This window comes from Falco peregrinus, chromosome 3, assembly GCF_023634155.1.
Source record: "Falco peregrinus isolate bFalPer1 chromosome 3, bFalPer1.pri, whole genome shotgun sequence".
NCBI classification, from domain to species: Eukaryota; Metazoa; Chordata; class Aves; order Falconiformes; family Falconidae; genus Falco; species Falco peregrinus.
This window is the reverse complement of record NC_073723.1, coordinates 110892064-110915417: the sequence shown is the minus strand read 5'-3', so window position 1 is coordinate 110915417 and position 23354 is coordinate 110892064. Positions and strand designations below refer to the sequence as shown.

General features: G+C 60.1%; 1 protein-coding gene across 1 annotated transcript; it reads right to left on the bottom strand.

The window, feature by feature from the left end:
* Positions 1–325: 325 nt before the first annotated feature.
* On the bottom strand, positions 326–23354 carry CROCC (ciliary rootlet coiled-coil, rootletin). Its single transcript, XM_055799208.1, is given in 37 exon segments — positions 326–2372; positions 2447–2617; positions 2993–3124; positions 4515–4673; positions 5363–5512; positions 5593–5787; positions 5887–6090; positions 6168–6325; positions 7459–7579; positions 7653–7780; positions 8400–8736; positions 9546–9713; positions 9790–9949; positions 10406–10644; positions 10720–10851; positions 11564–11698; positions 11775–11876; positions 12077–12228; positions 12896–13023; positions 13099–13292; positions 14014–14382; positions 15078–15222; positions 15709–15870; positions 16562–16761; positions 16848–16994; positions 17165–17260; positions 17911–18007; positions 18083–18289; positions 18392–18498; positions 18995–19160; positions 19246–19337; positions 19421–19504; positions 19582–19740; positions 19743–19769; positions 20595–20747; positions 22311–22579; positions 22776–23354. Coding segments are annotated over 36 exon segments (5466 nt in total). The 5' UTR covers positions 22350–22579; positions 22776–23354; the 3' UTR covers positions 326–2321.

Sequence of the window (23354 nt, the reverse complement as noted above, 5' to 3'; positions counted from 1 at the left end):
TTTGGGGGATGACGTTCTGATTTTTTGATGGATTTCTGATTTTTTGGGGGAAGACTTCTGATTTCTTTGGGGAGGGTCTAATTTCTTGGGGGGGGTTCTGACCTTTTGGGGGAGGGGGTTCTGATTTTTTGGTGGATTTCTGATTTTTGGGGGAGGATTTCTGATTTCTTTGGGAAGGGGCTGATTATTTGGGGAGGGGCTAATTGGGGGGGCTTTCTGCCTTTTTTGGGCGGGGGTTCTGATTTTTTGGGGGAGGACTTCTGATTTCTTGGAGGGGGGGCTGATTTTTGGGGGAGGGTCTAATTTGGAGGGGGCTTTTTGCCTTTTTGGGGGATGACGTTCTGATTTTTTGATGGATTTGTGATTTTTTGGGGGGAAGACTTCTGATTTCTTTGGGGGCTTTCTGACTTTTTGGGGGAGTGGGTTCTGATTTTTTGGTGGATTTCTGACTTTTGGGGAAGATTTCAGATTTCTTTGGAGGGGGGCTGATTTTTTGGGAAGGGTCTAACTTTGGGGGGGGTGTTGCTGCTGATTTAAGTGATTCCCAGCCATCCAGCCCCGTGCACAGGAGGAAGGGCTGTGGATGATGGTTTTGGGGTGTTTTCAGGGTGTTTTGGGGCTTGTAAAATAGCTGATTTTGGAGTAGTTGGGGGAAATAGTGCAGCTTGGGGGGGGCTTAGTTTGGGGGGGGTGTCTTATAGAAAAAAGTGCTGTATAGAGGCGTTTGGGGCACGTTTCTGAGTCTCACAGAAGCTGCTCTGTGGTTTGGAGGGTTGATGCTGGGGTGTTGCCTGGTTCCCCTATAGAAAAGGGGGGAGGAGGGGGCTCTGCAGTGTTTAGGGCTCAGGTTCCCCTATAGAAAGAGGGTTGGGGTCTGGGTCACTTATAGAAAATAGTTTGGGCTTTAGGGGTTCGGCGTGGGGAGTTTCTCCAGGTCCCTCACAGGGAATTGTGTTGTGGTCGTATATAGTGAACAGCACTCTTATATAGCATGTTGCTTATATATATATATATTATATATATATATATCCGTTCTCTTATATAGCATGTAGCTCATATAGGATGTACCTGTCAGTATCTAGTTCTCATACAGCATGTAGCGTGCAGTTCCCTTACGCAGCATGTAGCCCATATAGGATACAGTTCTCTTACATACTGTGCAGCTGGCATGTACAGCATTCAGCTCCTCCCTATAGCATGCAGCTCTTATGCAGCACCTATATCGCATATACAGCTCTGGGTGTAGCTCCCATATAGCACGTGGTTCTCTTGTATAGTGTGCAACCCCTATAGCATGCAGCTCTCGGTATCTAGTTCTTATATGGGGTGGAGCTTGCTTATATAGTGTGCAGGTCATATAGGATATAGTTCTTTTATATACTGTGCTGCTCTCTTACACCACGTGTGCAGCCTCGAGCTCTTTCAGCATGTAGTTCTCTTCTATAGCGTGCAACCCAGATAGCGTGCAGCCCTCTTTATATTGCACCTGCTCATATATAGGGGGCAGCTCTATAAGGTGTATACCTTTACACAGGGGGCAGCTCTCTTTTTATAGCATGTAGCTCTTACAGAGGCTGCAATTCTCTTATCTACAGCCCTATAGCATACCCCTCTCTTAGAGAGTGTGGATGCAGCGCGTGGTCCTTACATTTTTCCAATTCCCTTACAGAAAGTTGCCCGGGGTGGGCTTCCCAGTTCACGGGCTGGGGAGCACGTGGGAGGGCAGTGGCACCCCAGCACGGTGCTGCTTCATGGCCCCGGTGCTAATAATAATAAAAATAATTTATTTATTAGTATTTCTTAATATTTATTCCTTGCTATTTACTGTTGATTGCTGTTATTTATTATTAATTTGTTATTATTTATTATTAATTTGCTATCATTTAGGGACCTGAATCAAGCCTTGCGCCCCAGCAGACAGCCATTTGGGCATCCCCAAAACACCCCCCACCCCAAAAACCACCGCCCTAGAGCAGGTGTGTTTTTGTAGAAAAAAGGGAAAAATGAGTGTCGAGGTTGTGAGGCGGGAGGAGCATCACGATAAATCAAGTGGAATATATACAGGGTTCTCCTGGGGCTAAAAAAATCAGTATTTCCAAACTTTTTGTTAAAAATCGCAATAGAAAAATGGGAAAAACTTCCCCTCAGGTCCCAACCTATCCTGAAAATACACGAGTGGCATCATCTCATTGGTAAAGTGCACGGTTTTGCTTGAGAAAAGGGAATGATGAGGTGAAAATCGATGTGTTTGTTGAGGCGGGGGGCTGGGGCCACTGACCCCCACCCGTGAGCTGAGTTGTGCTGGTCTCGGGGAGGGCGGGCTAGATGGTGCTGGGGTGACGGTGCAGCTCCTGCCCCTTCAGCAGCGCCATCTGCAAGGGGGGGGAGATGGGGGTCGCAACAAGGAGGGGACATGGCCCGTGCCCCCGTGTCCCCGCCCCCTCACCTGCTCCTCCAGGCCACGGTGGCGATGCTGCGGCGCTGGCTGGGTGATGCGCAGGCGGTCCAGCTCCCGCTGCAGCGCCGCGGTGGGCGCGGGGCTCAGGGGCGACGGGGGCTGCGGTGCCGGTGCCTGCCCAGGGGTGCCAGTCATCCCACAGCTGGTCACTGGTGGGCCCTGCACTGGGAGGGGTGCCCGCAGGAGCCCAGCACCATCCCAGTACAAAACACCAGCATCTTTCCAAACTGGGATGAGCCCAGCCCTGCCCCAGTGCAAGCACCAGCATCCTTCCAAACTGGGATGAGGCCAGCACCATCCCCGTGCAAACACCAGCATCCTTCCAAACTGGGATGAGGCCAGCACCATCCCAGTGCAAGCATCCTTCTGAGATGGGAAGCACCCCAAAAAGAGCCCAGCACACTCCCAGTACAACCCTCCAAGCAAGCTGGGACGAGCCCCCGGAGCACCCCAGCACCCTCCTGCTGCCAAGCGAAGGGTGCAGCGAGCAGGCAGCACCCCGGGGTGCCCCCCCCCCCCGCCCCCAGCACCCACCTGCAGCAGCTGGATGCGCTGCCGTGCCCGCGCCAGCTCCCGCTCCGCCGTGCCCAGGGCACGAGCCAGGCCGCCCTTCTGCGCCTCCAGCCGCAGCGAGTCCTCCCGCGCCCGCAGCGCCTCCCGCTCCGCCTGCGGGATGGGGATACAGGGATGGGATGGGATGGCACCACGACGCCACACACAGTGCCACGTGCCCAGCATCACAGGTTACAGACATATATATTACAGGTATACAGCGTATAATGCATATAGCGCCTGTAACATATAGCAGGTGACATACAGAATAATTCTAGCAGCAGAAAAAAATACACATTTTACCTATAAAATGTAGCAGATTATATATCTAAAACCTATAGCAAGTAACATATGTGTGTATATAGGTATATACGCAATACACATATTACATATAAAATGTATATTTTTAGAATACGTATATACAGATAATACATATATTTGCTGTATTTTATATGTAAAATATATATTACCTGTGATAATATATTTATATGTGCTATATATAAAACCTATCTGCTGTATCTTAGATGTGCTACACATAAAGCCTATAGCAGCTAGTATATATATTACATATAAAATATAGCAAACATTATCTGCTATATTGTATACATACTATATATAAAACCTATAGCAGCTAGTGTATATACGTATAACATATAAAATATAGCAAACATATCTGCTATATTGTGTATGTGCTATATATAAAACCTATTGCAGGTAATATATATTACATATAAAGTATAGCATATATAGAGAGCACAAAGTATAACAGATAACATATATAAAAAGTACAGCAGGTAACATAAATATTCACTATTTTTTATACGTAAGATATTACCTGCTATATTTTATAGGTGCTATATATAAAAACCATAACAGGTAATATATATATTTTACATATAAAATATGGCATATAGAGAAAGCACATATGAAATGCAGCAGATATAATATATAAAAAATATAGCAGGCAATATATGTGTCTTACATATAAAATATGGCATAGAGAGAGCACATATGAAATATAACAGATAATATATAAAAACTATAGCAGGTTATATATATCTTACATATAAAATATAGCAAATAATGTATATGTGCCATATGTAATACAGCAGGTAAGATAACATAAAAAAAGTACAGCAGGTAATATATATATCTATAAAATACAGCAGATAATAATATATAGTACCTATAAAATACAGCAGGCTATAAATAAAAATATAGCAGATCTATTTTATCTCTATTTTACATATAAAATACAGCAGAAAATAAATATAAAAATACAGCAGATTAAAAAAATACTCTATTGTATATATTTATATGCAAATATATATATTTTAAGTGCCATAGACCTTACGCGTAGCGGAACAGCGTGCAAGATATGTATAAACACCCTATAGCTGAGCCGGGCTCGGGGCTTTACGCTCAACCTGCACCCCCAGTGCTGCCTCCTGCTGCGCTGGGTGCCAGCCCCCGCGGCCCCCAAGGGTGCTGCCCGCGGCCTCACCTTCTCCAGGGTCCTCCTCAGGGCGCTCCTGTCCTTCTCCAGGCGCAGGGCGACGCGTTCGGCCTCCCGCCTCTCGCCCTGCGTGCGGGCCAGGGCGCGCTGCAGGCTGCCCACCCGCTGCTGCAGCCCCCCGTGCTGCTGCTGCTGCTGCCGCAGCGCCTGCACCGGGGGTCAGCCAGGGCCCCCGCCACGGTGGGGTAAGGGGTGCTGGGGGGCGGCAAGGGAGTGGTACAGGGGGGCAAGAGGGTGCTTGGTGCTGCATGGGGTCAGTAGGGTGCTGGGAGGGCAAGAGGGTGCTTGGTGCTTCATGGGGTCAACAGGGTGCTGGGGGGGGTAAGAGGGTGCTACAAGGGGTCAGTAGGGTGCTGGTGCTGCATGGGGTCAGTAGCATGCTGAGGGGGCAAGAGCATGCTACAGGGGGGCAGTAGGGCGCTGGGGTGTCAGTAGGGTGCTTGGTGCAGTGTGGGTGCTGGAGGGGGGGCAAGAGGGTGTAGGGTGCTACACGGGGTCAATAGGGTGCTGGGAGCGGGGGCAGAGGGTGCAATAGGGTGCTGGCAGGGGGCCAGAAGGGCGCTGGTGTTATAAGGGGGCAATAAGGAGCTGTAGGGGGGTGGGAAAGGGTGCAGGGGATGCAGAGGGGCAAGAGGGTGCAGGATGTTGCATGGGGCGCATGCAGGCAGCAGGGTGCTGGGGGGGGCAGAAGGGTGCTGGTGCTATATGGGGGCAATAGGGTGTAATGGGATGCAGGGGAGGGGGCAATAGAGTGCTACATGGGGCATGCAAGAGGGTGCAGGGTGCTGCATGGGGGCAAAGGATGGCGCATGTGGGGTGCAGCCACCCCCGCTCACCTCCTGCTGCTGCCGGACCTGCGCCTCCAGCTCCTCCTTGCTCCGCTGCAGCACCTCCTGCTCCTCCCGCAATCCCTGCAGCTGCTCCCGCAACGCTCCCTTCTCTTCCCGCGCCTCCGCCAGCGCCTGCCGTGCCACCTCCAGCCCCTCCTGGCATGGAGGGGACCCCCCCAGTGACCCCTACGCCAAGACACCCTGGTGTCACCCCACCCCAGGGTGTCCACTCCCACCTGCAGCGCCCGCCGGTCCAGCTCGCCAGCAGCCAGGGCGTTCTGGAGCTGCAGCAGCTGCTCATGGACCACGGGGACATCGGCCAACGCTGCCGTGCTCGGTGCATCGTCCTTTGAGCCACTCTCCGCCAGCACCGCGCTCAACCGCTCCATCGCCAGCTGCAAAGCTCCGGCGCGCTGCTCGCTCTCCGCCAGCTAGACCCCAAACCATAGCAAAATTAAATATAAGCATTACCAAAAAAAAAAAAAAAAATTATCTGTCCAATGGGGATTTGGAAGAATTAGCGTGGATACTTGTTTCTGGAGCAGCTCAGCACGGTCCTGCATCGCCCGTGCCTCCGCTTGCCGCTCGCCCAGGGCCAGCCGTGCCCGCTGCAGCTCGCCCTCCAGCACCCGCTGCTGCAGCTCCAGCCGGGTGCTCCGGCTCTCCGCCACCTCCAGCCGCCGCTTGGCATCCTGCAGCTCGGCCTCGCTGGCTCTCACCGCGCTCAGCCTCTCCTGCAAGGCACGGGGTGGCTGGCACACAGCAGGAGAGGGGCAGGATGCGGCCCCCCCACCCCCATGGCGATGCCCACCTGGGCGGCTCGGCATTCGCCCTCGGTGGCATGCAGGCTCCGTTCCAGCGTCGCCACCTTCTCCCGCAGCGCCCGCCGCTCCCGCTCGCCCCGCCGCAGCGTCTCCTCCTGCAGCAGCAGTGTGGCCTGGGTGCTGCTCAGCTCCGTGCTGCGACGCCCTGCCAGAGCCACCCCATTGTCACCCACCTCCCCAGAGCATCCATGGGGGATGCACAGGGGAGTTCCAGCGTTACTCGGGTCGATGAGGGATGCAAAGAGGTTTTACCATTTTACTGGGATTTATGAAGGCTGCACAGGGGGGTTCTACCAGTTTTAGTGGGATTTACAGGTGGTTGCATGGGTCTTTTATCAATTTTATTGGGGTTTACAGGGGATGCACAGAGGGTTCTACCAGTTTTAGTTGGGTTTACAGTGGTTGCATGGGAATTTTATTGGGGTTTTCAGGGGGTGCACAAGGGGTTCTACCAGTTTTAGTTGGGTGTACAGGGGATGCGTGGGTCTTTTATCAATTTTATTAGGGTTTACAGGGGATGCGCAGGGGATTTACCAGTTTTACTGGGGTTCACGGGCGATGCACGGGGAGGTTTACCAGTTTTAATGGGGTTCACGGGCGATGCACGGGGGCTTTTACCAGTTTCACTGGGGTTCACGGGCGATGCACGGGGGCTTTTACCAGTTTCACTGGGGTTCACGGGCGATGCACGGGGGCTTTTACCAGTTTCACTGGGGTTCACGAGTGATGCACGGGGGCTTTTACCAGTTTCACTGGGGTTCACGGGCGATGCACGGGGGCTTTTACCAGTTTCACTGGGGTTCACGAGTGATGCACAGGGGCTTTTACCAGTTTCACTGGGGTTCACGGGCGATGCACGGGGGCTTTTACCAGTTTCACTGGGGTTTATGGCTCTGCACAGGGGCTTTTACCAGTTTCATTGGGATTTATGGCTCTGCACAGGGGCTTTTACCAGTTTTACTGGGGCTTACAGGGGACGTAGAGGGGCTTTACCCATTTTATTGGGGTTTACAGGCGATGTGTGGGGGCTTTTACTGGGTTTACTGGGCATGCATAGGGGTTTTACTGGGGTCCATGGGAGGTTTACTGATTTTAGCAGGATTTTGGGGTCGTGCATGGGGGAAATCCCACCAAGCATGCTGCAGCCCCAAGCAGCATCGCCACCCTCCCCATGCCTGTTTCCCCAAAAGCTCCCGCTCGCCAGCGAGGCGCCAGCATGGGACAAATCACCCCAAACCCCACGATTTGGGGGGGGATTCCCCACAAAAAAACCATCACCTTCCTCGCTCTCAGCCACCAGCTTCTGGAGCTGCTGCGCCCGGGCACTGGCACTGTCCCGCTCCTCCTCCACCTCCTCCAGCTGCCGGCCCAGGGTGTCCACCTGCACCCGCAGCTCCTCCTGGGGTGAGAAAAAGGGGTGAGAAAGGGGCTTTTTGGGGATGGGGGGAGGGCAGGGGAAGGGGGAGGTGTACCCGCTCCCGCTGCGCATCCTGCAGCTCGCGCAGGAACTCCCGCAGGGCTGCCCGCACCGCCTCGGGCTCAGCCGCTGCATCGGGGTCCGGGGATGAGCTGGGGCTCCCCGACCCCCCTGGTCCCTCACCTGTATGGAGACAAACAGGGTGGGTGGCATGGGGACAATGGGGCGCAGCACCCAAGGGAGGACCGGAAGCTGGAGTGGGATGCGCTGCAGTGGGATGCACCCGTGGGACACGGGGGCCCCCTGGGGATGTAAGAAATGGAGTAATGGGGTGATGGGGGACCCCAGGGATGGAGGGGATACAGCAACAGGGTGATGGGGTGCAAAGGACGGCACACAGGGTGATGAAGATGCAGGGGACAGAGTAATGAGGTGATGGGGGACCCCCAGGGATGGAGCAATGAGATATAGGGGACCCCCAGGGAAGCAGAGGATGGAGCAGTGGGGTATGGGGGATACAAGAGATGGAGCAATGAGATATAGGGGACCCCCAGGGAAGCAGGGGGTGGAGCAGTGGGGTATGGGGGATACAAGAGATGGAGCAATGAGATATAGGGGACCCCCAGGGAAGCAGGGGCTGGAGCAGGCAGTGGGGTATGGGGGATACAAGAGATGGAGCAATGAGACTTGGGGGACCCCCAGGGAAGCAGGGGCTGGAGCACAGCAGCGGGATGCACTGCAGCAGGATGAACCCCTTTCCCCTAAGCACGGGCTGGGGCACCAGGGGTCCCCAAGGACTCACCCTTGCCCGGGGAGCCAGCCTGTGCCCGGCCGATGCCCATGGTACGGCGCAGGGCGGACTGGAGGCCTCCCAGGCGGGTTTCAGCAGCGCGGCGCAGTGCCTCGCCACGGGCCAGCTCAGCTTCCAGTCCCTGTGCCCGACCCTCGGCCGCGCTCAGGCGCAGGCTCAGCTCGGCCGCTTCCCCACGCGCCGCCTCCACCTTCAGCTGCAGGTTGCGGGCATCAGCCAGCAGCTTTTTCTCATTGCCCCGAGCCTCCTCCAAGCTGCGGGCCAGGTCCTTCTCTCGCTGCCGAAATTCGCCCTCCGCCTCTGAGAGCCGCCGCTGCAGGTGCTGGAGCTGGGAGGGGTTGGGTGGGAAGGGGGTGATGGGGAGGGGTGAGGTGCAGGGTGCGGAGCGGGTGACGGAGTGCAAGGGATGGAGCACAGGGTGATGGAAATGCAAGATGGAGCAACGGGGTGATGGGGACCCCCAGGGATGCAGGGGATGGAGCAATGGGGTAACAGAGATGCAGGGGATGGAGCAATGGTGTGATGGGGACCCCCAGGGATGCAGGGGATGGAGCAATGGTGTGATGGGGACCCCCAGGGATGCAGGGGATGGAGCAATGGTGTGATGGGGACCCCCAGGGATGCAGGGGATGGAGCAATGGGGTGATGGGGGACCCCCAAGGATGGAGCTTGGGACTCCCAGGGATGCAGGGGACACAGAAACGGCATGATGCGGATGCAAGGGCTGGAGCAACAATGTATGGGGACCCCCCCAGGGATGCAGGGGATGGAGTGGTGGGGTGATGGGGACAAGCAGGGACATCAGGCCCAGAGCAAGGGGGCAATGGGGGTGCAAGGGACCACCAGGAATGCAGGGCAGAGAGCAGGGGGCAATAGGGACACAGGGGACTGAGCAGTGGGGCAACAGGGACACCCAGGGGCATGGCAACAAGCAACAGAATAGTGGGGACACCCCAGGGCCACAGGATACCAATTACAGGGGTGACGGGGATGCTTGGGGACAGCAGGCACCAACTACAGGGTGAGAGGACAGGGACACCTAGATACACAGGGTACCAAGCTATGGGGTGCTGGGGACACTTTGGGATGCGGGACACCGAGCAACAGGGTGTTGGGAACCCTTGGGGACTCTCCCACCTCCTTCCTGGCGGCCTCCGTGCCAGCCTCGCTCTCTGCCACCTTCTGCCTGAGGCCGAAGGCTTCGCGGCGGCTCTCCTCCTCCCGCTGCTCCTCCAGGGCCACGCGTGCCTGCAGGTCACCCACCTCCTTGCTCCTCTTGCTGTTCTCGCTGTCCAAGTCCTTCACCTGCCCAAGAGGGAGATGAGGGTGATTTGGGGGCACCCTGAATGGGTGGGAGGGTCCCCACCATCCTCCTCCTCACCTGCCGGCGCAGCTCCTGCAGCTCACGGCGGGCGTCAAGGCGGGCACGCTCCAGCTCCCGCAGGGTTGCCCGCAGCTCCGTCACCTCCCGGTCTGCCGCCGCCCGCCCATCCTCCACCAGTGCCAGCCGCTGCTCCTTCTCCTCACTGGCACGCTTCAGGCTGCGGGAGGGGGGAGAAGGGGCTGGCATCACCCCCCGGGGGCATTGCACTGGCCCCAAGCATCTCCCAGCTTGGGCAACTCCCCATCCTGAGCATCGCCCTTCAAAGGCATCACACCATCCCCTGCATCCCCCAATTTGAGCAGTCCCTTGGCCCGACCATCACCCCAGCCCTGAGCACCCAAAATATCGCACCGCCTCACACATGCCCTGATCTAGAGCATCGCCCCATCCCCTGCATCTCCCAACTTCGGCATCCCATTATCCTGAGCACAACCCCAACCTCGAGTATCGTCCCATTCCCTGCATCTCCCAACTTGGGCATCCCACTATCCTGAGCATCACCCCAACCCCCAGCATCACCCCATCCCCTTGTCCCAAGCATCACCCCATTGCCCTGCATCTCCCAACTTGGGCATCCCACTATCCTGAGCATCACCCTGACCACCACCCTCACCTGATGCGCTCGCCCTCGGCACGCCGCAGTGCAGCCCGCAGCTCCTCGTTGGAGCGCCTCAGGGCCTCCTTCTCCCTGGCCTCGTCTCCCAGCGCCCGGCGTGCCTCCTGCACCTGCCGCCGCTGTGCCTCCCGGCCCTCCCGGCTCTCCCGGGCCTCCCGCTGCGCCTCCAGCAGCTCCCGCCGCCCCGCCGCCCGTGCCTCCGCCACCAGCCGCAGCTGCGCCCGTGCCTCCTCCGCCTGCAGCCGGGGTGCCTGGCGTTAGGGGGGATATCTGGGGGGGTGGGAAGGTGTCTGGGGTGGGAGGGTGTTCACCTCCCGCAGGGCAGCATCCCGCTGCTTGGCCGCCACCATCACTTGGTCACGGAGAGTCTTCGCCTCCCGCTCGTGGGCCACCGCTGTCTCCTCCGCCTGCACCCGCAGGCTGCGCAGTTCTGCTGCCAGGCTCTGGGGGGGGGGTGTGGCATGACACCCTGAGTTCCCACCACCACCACCCCCGGGCAGCGTAGGGGTCCCAGCAGGGGGGGATTGCAATGGGGATGGTGCAGGAATGGGGATAAGGATGCTTGGGTACCACAGGCGAGCATCCCCCCCCCCATCACCAGGGGCTTGCAATAGGGAGAGGGGGGGGCTGCAATGGAGGGGGTCACTAGGGGGACTGCAGGTTGGAGGGGTGTGGAGTGGGCCTTGCAATGGCAGGGGTGAGCCTTGGGCATTGGGGTTTGCAATAGGGGGGTGCCCAGGCACGGGGGGCTTGCAGTGGGGGGCTGCACCCAGGCATATGTGGGCTTGCAATGAAGGGGGGGCGGGGCATGGGGGATGCCCAGGCATGGGGGTTTGCAATGGGGGGCCCATGGGGGATGCCCAGGCATGGGGGTTTGCAATGGGGGGGCCATGGGGGATGCCGAGGCATGGGGGTTTGCAATGGGGGGGCCATGGGGGATGCCCAGGCATGGGGGTTTGCAATGGAGGGGCCATGGGGGATGCCCAGGCATGGGGGTTTGCAACCTGGGGGGGAGCCATGGGGGATGCCCAGGCATGCTTAGGCATCGGGGGTTGCAACAAGGGGGGATGCCCAGGTATGGGGGCTTGCCATGGGGGCCACACAGGGCTCTGTGCCATTCTGGGGGGGGGTCCCAAGACATCCCCCCACACACACCTGCTCCTTCTCCTGGTGGCCGCTGACCTCTCGTCGCTGCTGCTCAAGCTCAGCCGTGGCCTCGGCCAGGCTCTGCTGCAGCCCCCCCAGGGTCTCCGCCAGTGCCGCCCTCTCCTCCTCCTGTAGCGCCAGTGCCTGGGGGGCACGTGGCTCAGCCGGGGGGGGCGGGGGACACCAGAGCTGGGACTGGGGGGACACTGGGGCCACCCACCTGCTGCTTCTCGCTCTCGCACTGCTGCCGCACCACCGCCAGCTCAGCTGCCAGCTCCTCCTGCTCCCGCACCAGCCGCCCCCGCTCGGCATCAAGCTCCTCCTGCTCCCCCCAGAAGCACTAGTGAACCCCCCAAAAATCTACATCGTGCCCCAAAAATCAGCATCACGCTCCAACAATCAGCATCGCGCCCCCCAAATCAGCATGGCACCCCAACAATCACCATTGCACTAGAGATAAATCACCATTGCACCCCAAAAATCAGTACTGCACCCCAAAAATCTGTGTCGCCCCATGCCTACCTTCTCGCGCTGGAGGCGGTCGAGCTCGTCCTGGTGCGCATCGCGGGCGCTCTGCAGGGCCACCGTCACCGCCGCTGTCTCGGCCGCCGCCACTGCCTGCCGCCGCACCTCCAGCTCCTGCTCCCGCTCCTGCCGCACCGCACCCAGCTCCGCTGCGGGGACCCCCCATCAGTGGGGACCCCCAAGGAGAGCAAAGTTGAGTGAGGGGGGGGGGGGGGGATGCGGTGGCAGAGGAGGGCTGGTCCTGGCCCTGTTGCAGGTAGATGGAGACGGAGACGGGGGGACGGAGACGGGGGGGATGGAGACAGGGATGGAGACGGGGGGATGGAGACGGGGATGGAGACGGGGGGATGGAGACGGAGATGGAGACGGGGGGGATGGAGACGGAGATGGAGACGGGGGGGATGGAGACGGAGATGGAGATGGGGATGGGGGGATGAAGATGGAGACGGGGATGAGGGGATGAAGATGGAGACGGGGATGGGGGGATGAAGATGGAGACGGGGATGGGGGGATGAAGATGGAGACGAAAATGAAGATGGAGACAGGGATGAAGATGGGGATGAAGATAAGGATGAGGATGGGGATGGACAGGGGGATGAAAATGAAGATGGAGACAGGGATGAAGATGAGGATGGATGGGGATGGAGACGGGGATAGGAATGAAGATGAGGATAAGGATGAAGACCAAGATGGGGATGAGGCTGGATGGGGATGACAAGAAGGAGGATGAGGCTGGATGGGGACGGAGAGCTATAGGGACGGCTGGGTGGGGATGGCAGAGGTGGCAGGGATGGAGCGGGGACCAGGACCCCTCACCCTCCAGCACCTCCTTGGCCTGGAGCAGGGTCCGGCCCTCGGCCTCCAGCTGCTGGTTGCGGGTGCTGAGCTGGGCGAGCTGCTGCTGCAGCTGGAAGACGCTGCTCTCCAGCCCCTCCTTCTCCGACCTGCCCGAACACCCACCATGCTCAAACGCCGGGTGCGGGGTGGGGGCAACACCTCACCCCACCACCAGCACCCACCTGAGCCCAGCCGCCTCCTGGGCCCGATCCTGGCCATGGCGCTGGGCGGCAGCGAGCTGGACGGCCAGGCTGGCCCCCTCCTTGGCCAGCCCCTCGCGGGCCCGGCTGAGCCGCAGCAGCTCCCCCCGCAACCGCTCCTGCTCCCCCCGAGCCTGCGCCAGCGCCTCACCCGCTGCACTCTGCTCCTGCGCCGCCTGCGGGGTACGGGCTGTCGGCGGCACCCCACCGCCCCAGCACCCACCCGCCCTCCCAGTGACACCAGGCACCCTCCCAGTTGCTCCATGCATCCACCACGGTCCTCCCAGTTAGTTAGTCTATGCATCCTCCCAGTTACCCTGTGCACCCTCTCCATGCCTCCCAGTGGCCCCACTCAGCCTCCCCAGCATCCTGCCAGTTAGCTTGTCCATCCGACCCAGCCCTTCCAGTTCCCTCATGCACCCTCCCCACTTCTCCCAGTTCCCCTATGTACCCTCCCCATCCCTCCCAGTCATCCTCTTCACCCTCCCAGTTGCATTGTGCATGCTTCTCATCCCTCCCAGTTGCCCCATGCACACACTTTTCCCCACCAATTGCCCCACGCACTCTCCCAGTTACCCTGTGCACGCTCCCCCTCCTCCCAACTGCCTCCTGCACCTTCCCCATCCCTCCCAGTTGCCACATGCACCCTCTTCACCCTCCCAGTTGCCCCAAGCACCTTCCCCACCCCTCCCAGTTGCCCCGTGCACCCTCTCCGCCCCTCCCAGTTGCCCCAAGCACCCTCTCCGCCCCTCCCAGTTGCCCCGAGCACCCTCCCCATCCCTCCATTACCCTGTGCATGCCCCCACCTCCACCCGTTGTCCTCCTGCCCCATCCCAGATGCCCCGTGCAGCATCCCTATCCCTCCCAGTTGCCCCAAGCGCCCTCCCAGTCACCCACCTGCCCCAGGTGCTGGCGCAGGCGCAGCTGCTGGCCCCGCAGCACCCGCAGCTCTGCCCGCAGCCCCCGGCAGCCCTCCTCGGCCGCCCTGCGTGCCCGCTCCAGCCCCTGCCGCTCGGCCGCCCCAGCCCGGCGCCCCTGCTCCAGCCGCCCCCGCAGCAGCGCCAGCTCCTGCCCCAGCTCCCGTGTCCGGATGCGGCCGCTCTCCCGCTCCTCTTCCAGCCGTGCCAGGGTCCGGCTCAGCTCCGTCTTCTCCCGTGCCAGCCCGGCCGCCAGCTCGCTTGTCTTGGCCAGGGCATCCCGCAGCCGGGCCTCTTCGGCTGCCGCTGCCCGCTGCGCCGCTGCCAGCACCCCACAGCTCCCCTGCGCCTGCCGGGTGACCACAGACAGACACGGGGAGGGGTGGATGGACAGGGTGATGCTCACGGGTGCGTGCGCCGGCATGACGGACAGGGATAAATGTGTAGGGATGGATGGACAGATGGACAGGGACAGCCAGGCAGGGAGGGACAGACAGATGGACAGGCAGGATGCACAGGGATTAACGTGCAGGGATGCGTGCACGGACAAACGGACAGGGCAAAACAGATGGACTCTGCGTCATGCCTGCACCGCTGCAGCACCCGCTGCATGGGGTTGAGCCTGTTCCTTATGGCGTTGCACCCGCTGCCTTGTGGCAGGGGTAAGCCTGCTGCACGGGCGTTGCACCCACTGCATGGAGGGGGTTGCACCCACTGCACGGGGTTGTACCTGCCGCACAGGGTTGCCCCCGCTGCAGGGGTTGAGCCTGTTGCTTATGGCTTGCACCCACTGCCCTATGGCAAAGCTAAGCCTGCTGCATGGGGTTGCACCCACTACATGGGGTTGCACCCGCTGCATGAGGCTGCACCCGCTGCCTGCTGGAGCTGCACCCGCTGCGTGGCAATTGCACACTGCAGGGGGTTGCACCCACTGCATGGGTTGAGCCTGTTGCTTGCGGGTTGCACCCACTGCATGGGAGCGAGCCTGCTGCACGAGGGTGCACCCACCGCTGGGGGCCACGAGGTGGGGAGGGGGGCACCCACCTTGCTCAGCGCCTCAGTCAGCACCTCCTGCTCACCCCGTGCCACCTCGGCCTCCAGTGTGGCCCGGCTCAGTGCCTCCCGCGCCTCCAGCAGCTCCTGCTGCGCCCTGGCCCGCTGCGCCTCCAGCTCCTCCAGCTGCTGCTGGCTGCCAGCACCCATGGGGGCACCCACGGGGAAGGGGGGGGTTGCGGTACCCACGTGGGGGGGCACTGCAGCACCCCCTGTTTTGCAGCACCCACTGCAGATTTGCACCCCACCCTTTGGAGGGGTGGCAGCGCCCACCTCGGGGAGAGACCCTGGGGGGCAGGTCAACACCCACGCAGGTTTTGCAGCACCCACTTGGTGGCAGGAAGTTGCAGCACCCAATTTGGAGGGGGAAGAGGTGGCAACACCCATATGGGGGGGCTTCAGAGGGACCCACTGAGATTTTGCAGCACCCACGTGGTGGGGGGGGTGCAGCACCCAGCTGGGGGGGGGAATTGCAGCACCCAGATTTGGGGGGAGGTGGGAGGGGACCTACTGCAATTTTGCAGCACCCGCTTGGGGAGGGGGATGATGCAGCACCCACTATCTTGCAGCACCCACCCATGGCCCCCCCAGCCCTGTGCCCCCCCCAACCCCGTGCCCCCACCTGTGCTCCAGCTGCTGCCGGGCGGCCTCGGCGGCGCGGGCGGCCTCATCCCGGGCATCCTCCAGCCCCTCGCCCCAGCGCTGCAGCTGCGCCCGCTCCTGCTGCAGGGCACCTGCCCGCTGCTGCTCCCCCGCCAGCGCCTCCTCCGCACGCAGCCGGTCCCTGCCAGACAGACAGACAGACAGACACGGGGAGGGGTGGATGGACAGGGTGATGCTCACAGGTGCGTGCGCCGGCATGACGGACAGGGATAAATGTGTAGGGATGGATGGACAGATGGATAGGGACAGCCAGGCAGGGAGGGACAGACAGATGGACAGGCAGGATGCACAGGGATTAACGTGCAGGGATGCGTGCACGGACAAACGGACAGGGTGAAACAGCCAGGGATGGATGCACAGAGAGGGAAGGGTGCGCAGGGATGGATGGACAGACAGACAGGCCAGGGGGATGGATGGACAGAGAGACAAGCTGATGCACGGGGACAGATGGACATGCAGAAACACACAGGGAGAGATGCAAAGGGATGGAGGGATGGACAAACAGACAGGCCAAGAAGCACAGGGGAGGACACACCAGGCCAGACAGGGAAAGATGCAAAGGGGCAGACAGACAGACATGCCAGGATACGCAGGGACAGACAGGCATGCAGCAGGACACAGGGAAAGATAAAAAGGGATGGATGGACGGAGAGACATACTGGCCAGGACGCAGAGGGATGGATGTGCAGGGACACACCGGGCTGGACGGACAGACAGATGGATGGGTCAGCACACACAGGGACAGACGGACACACGGATGCAAGCACAGGGCCAGCCACGCAGGGACGGACACACAGACAGACAGTGGGTACCTGCGCAGGACTTCAGCCTCGGCGCGCAGGCGGGCCACCTCGCACAGGGCCTCATCCTGCGCCCGCCGGCAGCCCCCAGCCTCGGCACTGAGCTGCTCCAGCTGCCGCTCAAGGGTCCTCAGCCTCTTCTCACTGTCCTCCAGCTCCCGCCGCAAGCTCCCAGCCACCTCCTGGCTGGCCTCTGCCTGGCTGCGGGCATCCTGGGACGGGGGAAAGGTGGGGGGGGTCAGACTTCATCATCATCATCATCATCATCCTCCTCCCCCCACAGCCCCCTGGCACTCACCTGCAGCTGGAGGTGGCGGTGGCGCAGGGCGGCGTGCACAGCGGCAGTGGCAGTGCTGGGTGAGAGACTGCGGCGAGGGGACGTGGAGGGACACGGGGAGGACTCCCGGGGTGGCGGTGGCTGCTCGGGGTCGTCTGCCAGCACCACCTGCGAGGAGAGGGTCTGCCCTGTCACTGGGGGGAAACTGAGGCAGGGAGGGGGAAAACCGAGGCAAGGAGGGGGCAACTGAGGCAGGGAGGCGGGGAAGGGGGAAACCGAGGCGGGGAGGGGACTCTCCTGGCTACAGGGCATGGGGTGGACCAGGGAGTGCCCAGCACCTGGGTGATATCCTGCAGCGTCTGACGGAGCAGCTCCACCTCCGAGCGCAACGTCTCCACCTCTGCCAGCGATGGCTCCTGGGCGCGTGAGGCCTCCTACAAACCCCCAGCACAGCATCAGGCATGGCCAGCGCACACAGGGCATCGCAGCCCAGCATGCATCACCCCCCAGCACGCATCACGTGTCGCACCACAGCATGCATCATGCCCCAGCACGCATCAGGCATCATGCTCTGGCATGCATCATACCCCGGTGTGCATCGTGCAATGCACCCCGCTGTGTGTCGTGCATGGCGCGCCGCTGTGCAGAGTTTAGCATGCATCATGCCCTGCTGAGCATCAGATCCTGGCATGCACTGCGCTGCAGCACAGCCCGTTCATCACCCCCTGCGGTGCAGCCCAGCCCCGCATACATAGCGCTTTGCATCCAAGCATGCGCTGCACCCCGGCATGCATCATGCATCGCACCTCTGCGCAGTGTGCATCGTGCCCCTGCATGCGTTGCACCCTGGTGTGCATCATACATCACGCTCTAGCGTGCAGCATGGCTCAACGTGCATCGTGCACTGCACCCTGACATGCCTCATAGCTTGGCACGCATCCTGCCCCACCGAGCACCACAGCTTGGCATGCATCACATCACGGTGTGCGCTGTGCATTGCAGCTTGGCATGAACCGCGGGCCATCTTTGCACCCCCAGACGCGGCACGCATCCCACCCTGACCCTCATCACGCCCTGCGCTTACCAGGTTTTGCAGCTGCAGGGTCAGCGCCTGCACCGCCTGCTCCTTCTCCTCATCCTCAGCCCGCAGGCGCTCCAGGGCTGCCACCAGCTCCGCCAGCCTGCACCAAAGCACCCAGCAGCAGCAGGACCCTCCAGAGCCACCCCCCTCTGACCCCCCCCAAACCCCCCCTTACCTGGCTCCGAGGGCGGCTTTCTCCAGGTCGGTGTCCCGTGCCCGTGCCGCCAGCTGTTCCTCCAGCTGTGCCAGCCGCATCGCCTGCTTCTCCCGCACGGCACCCGCCTGGCTCTCAGCCAGCCGCAGGTTGGCAGCCAGGTGCAGGCAGGCGGCGTGGGCAGCCCTGCCAGTCCGCGACGCCTCGTGGCTCAGCTCCGACAGATCCCTGCAGCATAAGTTGGGAGACACAGGATCGGACCCCAGGCCAGCCCTGGGGAGCCGGTGGTCCATGGGGATCCTCCAAGAGCCTCGCTGGGACCCTCCTGACCTCTCAGTGGTGGCTTTCATCTCCCCGAAGTGACGCCTGAAGGCCACCACCTGCCTCCAGAGAGTCAGCAGCCGGCTGTGCTCGTTGCTGAAGTAGGTGTTGAAGGACTGCCAGCGGGATGGAGCCGCGTCGGCTGCCGGAGGGGGGCTGCGAGGTCCTCTGCCTCACCCCCCCCGCGCAGCATCCCACCTCCCCTGGCCTCCCATCCCTCTGCCCTCTGGTCCCCAAATCTCGGTGAATGCCCGCACAGTCCTCCAGAGCCAGCAGCCCCTCACCCCCATTCCCTTCCACCCGCCAGACAGGGAGAGGGGGGACAGCCTCGGCCTCGCATCACCCTCCCATCATGTGCCACACCCCCTGCACCCCAAAATCCTTCTCTGTGCAGCATCTCCCATGGCTCCGCATCCCTCCCCACATCCCTTTCCATGCCACGTCCCTCTGCCTCGCATCCCTCTCCCCACCACATCTCCTACAGCCCAGCATCCCTCCCTGCATCCCTTTCTGTGCCACATCCCCCTGACTTGCATCCCTCTCCCTGTGACCCCCTGTTCTGCTCCCTGCTGGATCCCTGAGCCCCCCCTGCATCGCGGCCCCCCCCCAGACCTCCTCCTCGCGCCTCCACTCTGCCTCCCGCTGCTCCAGCTCATCCCGCGCTCGTGCCCAGTCGGCCGTCAGCTTGCGGATGTCCTCGCTCAGCGCCGCGTTGGCCACGTTGGCTTGTTCCAGCTGCTCCCGCAGCATCGAATTCACCTGCACCAGGCTGCTGCTCCTGTCACGGGGGGGGGGCACACATGGCCGAAGCATCAGCGTCACCTCGGGGGGGGTCCCGCAGCTCCCTGGGGACTCCTGCTCACCTCTGCTGCTCCTCTTCCAGCCGGATCAAGGCGTTCTCCAGCTCATTGCTGCTCTCCTCCTCCGGCTGGGAGCTGCTTGCATCCAGCTGGCTCTGCAGGGACATCAGCCCCCTCATCACCACCCCAGTTTGGGGGTGGGGGCAGGGCAGGGGACACCCCCAAAACTCTCCCTTACTGTCAGCCTCTCCTGCTCCAGCTCCGTTGCCTTCTCCAGCAGCTGCTGCTCCACTTCTCCACATTTCTTCTTATACTGCAACAACTGCGCAGAGGGGACGGGGTGGGTGACACCAAGTGGGGGGGCCCAAAATGTCCTTGTGTCCCCCCAGAAGGCTTTACCTTGGCTTGGAGCTTCTGCACCAGCTGGGCTTGCCGCTGCTGGCCCTCCTGGTACGCCTGCAGCTTGCGCTTGTAGGCGGCTTGTTCCTCCTCCAGCAGCCGCCGCAGCTCGATGTTGTGCTGCGCCAGGCTCCGGCTTTCCACCGCGTCCCGCTCACCTCCGTCTCCAGCCGCAGGGTTTGCTCCAGCTGGGATGGAGTGGGGTGGGGGGATAGGGGAGATCCTGGAACACCCCCCTGCACCCACAGGGCTGCTACATCCCCCTCAGCACCCACTGAGCATCCTCTGACTTCACTCGCAATGTCCCATCCCAAAGCCATCGCTTTGGGTTGGTCCCACAGCAAACCCCCATACAGTCAAAGCTAAGATCTCCCCAAATTCTGCATCTCCCCGTCTCTGCATGCACAGGAAGGGGATGATTCGGAAATTTTGGGGGTTAAAAATATTCCAACTTGGAATCTGAGGGTTCAGCAAAGCCCCATCCCAGTTTGCAGTGGGCTGGCTGATGGGTAAAGGATCCTTGGGCACAGCAGCGCCCATTCGCCTTGGGGTATTTTCCTGATATTTGCTTTTTTTTGTAAATAACCAGGCACAAACAGAGGGGCTGCCCCCCAAATCCGAGCAGCCCCTCAACTTGGGTCTCCCCAGGAGCCACATTCAGCATCTGGCTGCTGCCCAAAGGCCTTTTTAATTCCCCCGTTGCCACGGTAAAGGGATGCAAAGTTGAAAGAAGCCCACGGGATGTGTGTGTGTGTGTCCTGCTTCCTGAAAAGCAGTGGGATAAAGGGATGGGTGTGCTTTGAGCATCCCACAGGACAAGCCCCGGCAAGCCAGGACGGGTCCGGACAAGCCGGGCGCATGGCACTGAAATCCCCATCGCATCAGCACGTTGCAAGATGCTGCAGCATCTCCCACTCGGAGCATTGCATTGGGAATGCAAAGGTTCCAGCTTGCATCACCTTGGTTTTGGGGTTAAAAAGGGTGGGTTTGGGTTAATCCAGCAGGTGACTCACCCGCTCACTGATGGCGTTGTACTTGATGGCCAACTCATCCCGTTCTGCACGGCTCTGAGCCAGCAAGTCCTCCACACGCGACAGTTCCTGCTGCAGGATGCGGTTCTCCTCCTGGAGGGACAGCAGCGAGGACATGGCCCCCCGCGACGGCCGCTGCGGGACGGGGACGGGGCTCAGGGCAGCTCCGGAAAAACAGCGGGATGGGGATCCGGCCCCGGGATGGGGACCCGGCCCCGGGATGAAGCTAAGATGCCCTTTTGCTACCAAAAGCTGCTTTGTTCCTTCAGCAGGGAAGGGGGCTGGGCTGAGCCTTCCCCACGTGCTGGGCCAAGGCCACGAAAAGCATTTCCCCCACCCAGCTGCAAACGCTGCATCCCCTGCACCCCAGACATGCTGAGCGATGCAGTCTGCAGTGGCAAAACTGCTGGAATGTGAAGCTGCAATCGCAAGACCGCTGGAAATTTACAGCCGCCATCGCAAAAACTCTGCGACTTTGTAGATGCAACTGCAAGGGCTGCAGATCTGTGTTTGCGATTGCAAGACCGCTGCAGAATTACAGTTGCAATTGCAAGAACACTGCAGCTTTGTAGTTGCAATCACAAAATCGAGGCAAAGCTGCATTTGTGACGGCAAAAGCACTGCAGGTTTATAGTTGCAGTCACAAAACTGCTGCAAATCCACAGCAGCAACTGCAAGACGGCTACCAAATTGTTTGCGATTGCAAGGCTGCTACAGATTCACGGCTGCAGTCGCAAAATCACTGCAGATTTGCAGTTGCCATCACAAAACAGAATTATACGTGCAGAATTATAGTTGCAAGTGTAAGACCGCTGCAAATTGGTGTTTGTGATCACAAACCCACTGCAGATTTATAGCTGCAATCACAGAACTACCGCAAATTTGTCACTATGATCACAAGTGCGCTGCGGATTTGCAGTTGCTGTCCCAAAACTGCTGCGGATTTGCAGTTGCTGTCCCAAAACCGCTGCAGAGTAGCGGCTGCAATCACAAAACTGCAACTTTAAAGTTGCTTCTGCAAAACTGCTGTCGTTTTGCAGACGCAATTGCAACCCCCCCCCCAGTTTTGCAGACGCAATTGCAACCCCCCCCCCCCCAGTTTTGCAGACGCAATTGCAACCCCCCCCCCCCCAGTTTTGCAGACGCAATTGCAACCCCCCCCCCCCCCGCCAGTTTTGCAGACGCAATTGCAACCCCCCCCCCCCCAGTTTTGCAGACGCAATTGCAACCCCCCCCCCCAGTTTTGCAGACGCAATTGCAACCCCCCCCCAGTTTTCCAGGCACAACTGCAACCCCCCCCCCAGTTTTCCAGGCAAAACTGCAACCCCCCCCCAGTTTTCCAGGCACAACTGCAACCCCCCCCGTTTTGCAGCTGCAATTGCAACCCCCCCGTTTTGCAGCTGCAATTGCAAACCCGACAGTTTTGCAGTTGCTCTCACAACCCCCCTGCAGTTTTACTGTTGCTGCCGCCAAACCTCTACAAATTTACAGCTGCAACCACAAAACCGGTGCAGATTTACAGTTGCAATCGCAGAACCGCTGCAGGTTTCCAACGTGCGATCATGACACTTGCAAAAACCCACCGCCAAAGTGCCATTTGCAATGGGCCCCCCCCCTGCCCCCCCGCCCTTGCCACGCTGTGGCCGCTCCCGCGAGAGCAGTGGCCAGTTCCCGTTGCAGGAGGGGGGACCCCCCCACCTCAACCACAGCCTCCGCCGTGGGCTCCGCTTCACTCATGGGGTCCCCGGGGGGGGGCCCGCCGAGCCCGTTGCACCCCCTTGCCGTGGCCTCCTTCTCCCAAAGCCCCTTTTCCTGGGATTTTGGGGGCTCTGTATCGGCTCGTCGCCGGAAAGCGGATGCGTGGTCGGGATTAGCCTGAAATCTTGGCCTTCCCCTCACTGTGTGACGGCGAGAGCGGGGACCCTCCTCTTCCTGGCCACCTCGGGGGTCCCAATGCCTCCGGGAGGCTGCGAACAGCAACGTTTTAGCATCCACCACCAAAAAAAATATCAGCGAATATTCCCCCGGCCCAGCAGGGCTTTGTACATAAACAACCAACAAGGCTCTGAGCGAGAGGGGAATGAGCAAAATCAAGGAAAACATTAAAAAAAATACCAGTACCCGGCGCTTCCCCATGCCCAAAATCGGTGGAAATGTGCTTACTTTGCCGTGCTGTCCCCCCCCCGGCAGGATGGTGCTGGCTCCCACCAGGGAAAGGAGCTCCTCGGAGAGAGTAAGCCAGCCCTTTCGTTAAGCTCTATACTCATTAAGCTCATTAAAGCCCAGGGGTTTGCTCTGGCAGGAAAAGCTTTGGGGTGGAGCATGCCAGGGTTGCTATGGGGCAAAGCAGCATTAAACAACCGCCTGGGGACGTGTCCCCTCCCCGCAGCCACCCCAGGGTGACAAATTTTACCCCCTGGGGTGATTAAGGACTTTTTGCCCCCACCCCAGATGGAAAGCCACTGGTAAATCCCTAACTGGAGCTCCAAATCCTCCGTGCTGGTGGTTGGAGGCATCCCTGCTCCCAAAATAAATCACAGATCTGACCCCGAGCCACCCTCTGCCAGGGAAATGCCCCCCCCCCCCGCAGCCGGGGCAGCACGCTGTCTCACCCCAAAGAGCCACTGATTAATGCTGAGGAGGAGACAGTGCCAGCACCAGCTGATGGGATTGAGGATTTATGGCGTCTGGGGTCCCCCCAGCCAAGTGGAAGCTGACACGAGGCTCACCCCAAGTGTTAGG